The sequence below is a fragment of the Cyclopterus lumpus genome, chromosome 23, assembly GCF_009769545.1.
Source record: "Cyclopterus lumpus isolate fCycLum1 chromosome 23, fCycLum1.pri, whole genome shotgun sequence".
Classification (NCBI taxonomy): domain Eukaryota; kingdom Metazoa; phylum Chordata; class Actinopteri; order Perciformes; family Cyclopteridae; genus Cyclopterus; species Cyclopterus lumpus.
The window spans coordinates 8,139,505-8,145,532 of record NC_046988.1 but is presented as its reverse complement, the minus strand read 5'-3'; the positions used below and the strand labels follow the sequence as shown (position 1 = coordinate 8,145,532).

At 40.4% G+C, this 6,028-nt stretch overlaps 1 protein-coding gene across 3 annotated transcripts in view; it reads right to left on the bottom strand.

Annotated features, from left to right (window-relative positions):
* Positions 1 to 2,808: 2,808 nt before the first annotated feature.
* Positions 2,809 to 6,028, bottom strand: part of napepld (N-acyl phosphatidylethanolamine phospholipase D) — a 7,327-nt gene continuing 4,107 nt past the window's right edge. For 2 of the 3 annotated variants that reach the window (XM_034526436.1, XM_034526438.1), the window contains exons 5-10: positions 5,152 to 5,376; positions 4,887 to 4,990; positions 4,224 to 4,389; positions 3,949 to 4,097; positions 3,619 to 3,733; positions 2,809 to 2,966 (exon numbers count right to left, since the gene is read on the bottom strand). In XM_034526436.1, coding sequence (XP_034382327.1) covers positions 2,835 to 2,966; positions 3,619 to 3,733; positions 3,949 to 4,097; positions 4,224 to 4,389; positions 4,887 to 4,990; positions 5,152 to 5,376 — 891 coding nt within the window. In that variant the 3' untranslated portion in view covers positions 2,809 to 2,834. The remainder of the gene's footprint in view (positions 2,967 to 3,618; positions 3,734 to 3,948; positions 4,098 to 4,223; positions 4,390 to 4,886; positions 4,991 to 5,151; positions 5,377 to 6,028) is intronic. The other variant, XM_034526437.1, reaches the window with a different exon arrangement.

The window sequence follows — 6,028 nt, the reverse complement described above, 5'->3', positions numbered from 1 at the left end:
GTATGTATGTATGTTATGTTTGACCTTGCATCTAAAAAAAAAAAATAGATACCAGAGATACAGTATAGCAAAATAAGTAGACAAATAGAATAGCCCTTTACAACCTTGGTAGGCTCCCTCTGTACGTGGGGGACGTAAATGAGTGAGCGTGTTAAGGAAAATCTGTATTCTAAACACCTGAACCAGTTTCTAACGGTCCGCTACAAGAACCGGACTGTAGTTCAGTAAAAGGTTTGGGTGGGATCTCCTGGACTCCCTGGACCACGTGTTACCAGGTGAACGGCGATCACCTGAGCAGGTATGGACCTAGCTAACCACTTCGTAGACTGTTGATACATTATATTGCATTATGCTCATCACGCAATACTAGTTCATCACTCGGGCCAATACAAAGCAGAATCTAAACACCGGAATAATGATTTCATGTAAAGCCCACTTAACTGGTAAATATGTTGTTTACCAGTGTCCTTTCTTAATCTACCGCTTGGGGGCGCCAACGTTGGAAGTGATGTCTTCAATATCATTGCTTTTGAGTTTAATGTTCACCACAGTCGTAATGAGGAGTTTTTTTAAAGGGCAAAAAGACAGTAAATGCATCAATAATGAAAATACCCTGCAGTGTTTGTATACTGTATAGTATATTAATATTATTTTGTGTCCGTTTAAAAAAGTTGCTCTAATCTTAGAAGACAAAAATGTCCGTCATAAACTGCCATCAAATATGAATTTACATTTTCCCCTTTAACCAACTTCTGCCCTGAGCAGAACTACCAAATATGGAATAATTCTCAGAATATTACCATTTGAATAAAAGGTGTTTACATAGTATTACTGATGATTAGTAATAATATATCATGTTATGCCTTTTTATGCAGTCAAATCTTTAAGAAACTCCACCTTGTTAACTTTGGAGGAGAAAAATGTCCCCTTCCTAAAACTGCTGTTAAAGCAAATACCATGACACAAACATTCAGTTTAAAAGAGTAGTTATGTACTGGCATTCCATCCATCCATCCATCCATCCATTTTCAATACCGCTTATCCTTGTCCTGGCATTATTATATTGTATTTCAAACTGTAATCATTGAAGTCCATCTAAATATGATGTAGCCGGTTGGACAAAGTAAACCCATTACAACGAGTTGGCTTTTAAGTGATAAGAAAGTAATGACATGACTGACCCACCTGAATAAATGATCTCATCTACCCAGTCATGTAATTACTGTCCTATCAAGTAAAGCCAGAAAGTGGAACAGGAGTAGTAAACACCTGGCACCGAAATCATGTTACCTATTGGCTATTTAGTGAGATTGCCATAAGCAGAATGATGAGCCAGAACGGCCACGGAGGCCGGTGACAAGGATACAGCAGACGGGATCAAAGCGCAACACAGATTGTTGTGGAAGATACTCCATGCTCCTCAGAGTCTGATTACAAGGATGTGGACCCACCAAGACCACTCTCAGTGGAGTGGGGAGATATTTTGTCACAGCCAGAGTCTCTTGTGAGACCACAAGGTCGAGTCCCAGATGAAGTTAGAGCGGAGAACCCAGAAATCTGGCCAAAGCTACCTTAAAGAAAAGAACCCAACCCCCCCATCATTAGACCTACTACAGTGGTGGGGCGCTACAATGATAAACAAAATGTTCTGTTTGTTACAGACACAGCCCACAAAACGCCGCTATATTAGTTTTTGTTTTTTTATGACATGCTTATTACTGTTGATAAAAAAGAAACAATTTTAAATGCAAGTTATATTTAATGGCAGAATCAGTGACATGGATCAAGTCCAAGCCACAGTGGCCACAAAGTTAACATAACATTGTGCTGCCAAATGTTCATTTATTCAGCGTCAAGGATACAACAAAGCAATTCATTTTATTTATTTATATAATTATATTATAATTGTTGTTGTACAGTGAGTACTAGAAAGTATTCTAATGTTGCTCTGTGGAGCAAATACATCCGCTGTCTTACATTCTAAGATGATCACGCTAAAAAGCAAAGAGGGAAAAAAAAAAGCACAATATTTCCAAGACATGAAGGTGAACCCAGCTCAACTTCAGTCTGCATCTTACAGCTCTTCAGCAGCACTTTTTTATTAAAATACAGTGGTTGGGAATTCCTTCTGACACTTCTGCATCTCATGTAGTTTTGGGTTGGCCCGTGTACATTCAGAAAAACAATACCCTTTGTATTGTGGCATCAGCTAGCACCGTTCTAAATAACCTTGTGATTGTTGGTTATATTTCAGCTCAGAGTCCAGCTGTATGTGTGAACATGAAGCGGCATCTTTCTCCAGTCCAGTTTCATACTGAAGGTTTGTGGTTCAATTCCACATTGTTCCCTGCACCAGTTACTCCATGCGAGTTTAATTTATTCTTGACCAGATGGCCGATAACATTAGGATGCAGAATCGTTTCTTCGGTGGTTGAACATACGTCACTGCTCTGGTCTGAAAGCTTCCTGAAGCAGTCAGTGTGCAGATCACACAAATCTCTTTTGACATTTTAAGCACACCAAAATTCAAGTTCACTCCATGGAAACAATATTTAGCTGCACAACAGTCTAAATAAGAGTTATGTGATATTGGTAGTAAAATAATGTTGTGCTCTTTCTGTTACAGATACAAATCGTATTTGTGACTTCATATTAAAGCGTTTCTCACGAGGAAAGAATTACACCATATTTGTTATGATTGAAATACAGCATTGCAGAACATTTGAATTTTCCATTGTCAGTTGAAATAAATTGCTTCTGAAGACCATCAAATATGATAAACAACATTTCTGCACTTTCTTACAGACACGGCCCATGAAACGCTGCAGAGCGGATCAGTCAAAGACGTCTCCTTCCTGTGAAGAGAGAAGGCGAGACTCCCCGTGGTGCAAAGTGAAAAAGGATTCTGGCTTCAGTCCTTTCTGTTCCACGGCCTCTCTGAGGCGAACCGGGGGCTCCAGGTAGAACTGGACGGGAAGAGAGAAAAGGTGAGTGCTTTGGACTGCCTTGTCATCTCTAGCTTTTAAACTGGCAGAAAACAACGACACCTTGTTGTGTTCCCAGAATATAGTGTCAGAGCTGCAATTTATAATAAGAATATAAATATGTGGTTATTAAAACCACTTGTTACAGCGCTATTCTCCTCTGTTAACATTGTTGGACGTGATTTAATGTATTGGTATTCTGGGGTTGATTTTTCTGTGCCTTCATTTCAGAAGAGAGTGAGACATTTTTTATTAGTTATGAGTGGGTACGTTTGCTCAAAAGAGGTGTGCTTTGGCTCAGAGGCGCTTCACCTTGCCGCTTTTAAAAATCCCCACGTTCTCGGAAAAAAAGAAGTATACTGGTTTTAAACTGCCGTGGGAAGAATTAACATTAAGAGCCGATGACTTTAGCTTAAACTGGACATGGCTTCGTCCCAAGGTAACAGATTCCATCATCACCTCTAATTTGTTTAATAAAACGGTTTGTGTTGGTAGGCAGATGTTGTGAATATCAGGCTAGCTGTGTCCTGTGCTAAGCATCTGTTCACACTGGGCTTCCTTAGAAAATCCTGACCCAACGCGTGATACATTTTTGATGTCTTCATTGCACAGATAAGAGTGGTGTCAAACGTACCTCATAGGCAAGAGCAAAGGTTCCCCAGTGAATGGCCACAGACTGTTTGGCCTGAAGGTCTTGGTGAATCCGAACGGCCTCTTCTGGATCTACATGCTGCCCCTGCATCATATCCCTGAAACAAATTAGATATTTCTTTACATTTGTCTGTTTTTAAATGTACTGATCTATTTTAATCTTTGCCATATTCTACCTTTACAAATGGGTGTAGGGCTTAGATTTGTTTACATTGTCACAGATATGTAACTTAAATAATACTGAGGTCATATTTAGATGGTTAAAGTCAATTTAATGGAAGCCAGTACAGCATGTAGATATTATGTGCAAAACCTGGGAAGGTAAGCGCCAATGGGGATTGCTGCGAGGTCGAATGGTCCGAAGCGCCGTCCAATCTCCTGGAAGGAAGTGCAGTAGCCGGTATCACCAGCAAAGAAAAATCTATGATCCGGACCCAAAATAGACCAGCTGCCCCATAAAGACTGAGAGAAAGAGCATACAATATAAAGAGTTACATTTATGTACTTTAGTACTGAAACATGTGTCTGGCTATGTCTCATTCGCCTGTACCTATATCAATCATAGGGATTGATGTAATGAATTACTACCTTGTTATCGTCCAGTGCTGTGCGTTTGCTCCAGTGTTGGGAGGGTGTGCAGACGAAGGTAACATCATCATGACCCGGGACACAGTTCTCCTCCCACCAATCCAGCTCCATCACATTCTCACAGCCCATCTTTACCAGCCAGTCCATCAAACCCAGGGGCACGAACCTGTGGAACATGCACATTTTAATGAATGTAAAATATCACTTTTCTCGGGGTGACTGTGGCTCAGTGGTAAGCAGGGTCGTCCTTCAATCAGAGGATTGGCGGTCGATTTGTCCTTGGGCAAGACACTTGACCTCAAAATTGTGCCGGTGTGTGAATGTTGGTTACTGCTGATGTGCAGGTGGAACCTTAGCTCCTCCCATCAGTGTATGAATGCGTGAACGATGTAGTGTTAAAGCGCTTTGAGTGAAAAGAAAAAAAACGCTTTACAAGTACAGGTCAATTTACCATTTACTTTTCTTTTTTCATATTTACTATACCATGACTTTTAGGTTATTAATGACATACTACTCTGACTTTCATATATCTTTCTGGCCTACTATAACAACACTTTTAATTAGGTTAAGAGTCCTAAGCTTCATAAATGAACAATAAATGATGAATATAATTAAGACTGGATCTCAGAACATTATCGTTGACAATAGTTCCACCACACTTACCAGCGTAGCTCCCCTCCAAAGCGTGCGTTAAGGCTGGCCACGGAGCCGGCATCCAGATGGTCATAATGAGAATGACTGATGACAACAGCATCGATCCTGGGCAGCTGTTGGCAAGAGGATACACAATGAAACCATGGTAATGATGGCAGCAGCCAAAGAAACAAGGCCGAAGAGAAATATTATTAAATACCATCAGAGGACAGATTGTTTTTTGGGGATTAATTATCATAATATGAAAGAAAAAAATAAGAAAAAAGTACTATACCTGTTCCACAGTGCAGGGGGGTCCTCTGTACCTTTTGGGCCCCATGAACTGGAACGGTGAGGCCCTCTGACTGAATATTGGGTCTGTCAGAATATTCAGCCCGTCCATTTCAACCAGAACTGTGGCGTGACCCAGCCAGGTGACTCTCAGACCTGGACCAGAGTCAGAGAGGTCTGGGCTCTGGACGAAGTAGGGTTCCATCACTGGGAGCTCAATGTCCAGAGCCTCCACAGGACAAAGAGGTGGGAGGATGGAGGAAGGATACAGTAGGGTAAAGAAGTAGAAAAGAAGAACAGGGATAAAGAAAAACAATCACATATTGATTATGAGGAATACAATGTTTCAGTCTTACGACTTCATCTGATCATACTTTAAAAAAAATTCACTGATCTATTCTATGCAAACATTTGCTCCTCTCTAAACACAGGAAATAACACGCTTTTGTTGCTGCTTGCAAGATTGTTTTTTTTTAAATAGCTCTGGTCAACTTCATTTTGTGAACCTTGAAGTTTAATCTCTGTTACGTATTTATGCACTTTAAAAGGCAACATCCTAACACACAATAGTATTACAAAATGTTGCAAGCTTACTTTCCATCATTAAACATTTGACCTATGGTTGTTGATTTGTACACCGTCACAGGGTGAAAAATGATGCAATTAAGGGGTTAATTGGTGTTACTGTTGCTGCGTGAGAGCAGTCTGAAGCCTGTTAAGCTCTTACTGAGCTCAGCAAGGTTTCAACTAGGAGCTATAAATACTATGTAGTGTTTGAGAGTTGACAAAGGGCAATAATCCTGCTAAGAGAGGTGGGAAACCCCAAATATGAACTCTAATACTGATCACTGGACGGAAAATGTAAGTAAAGCCGCATATTG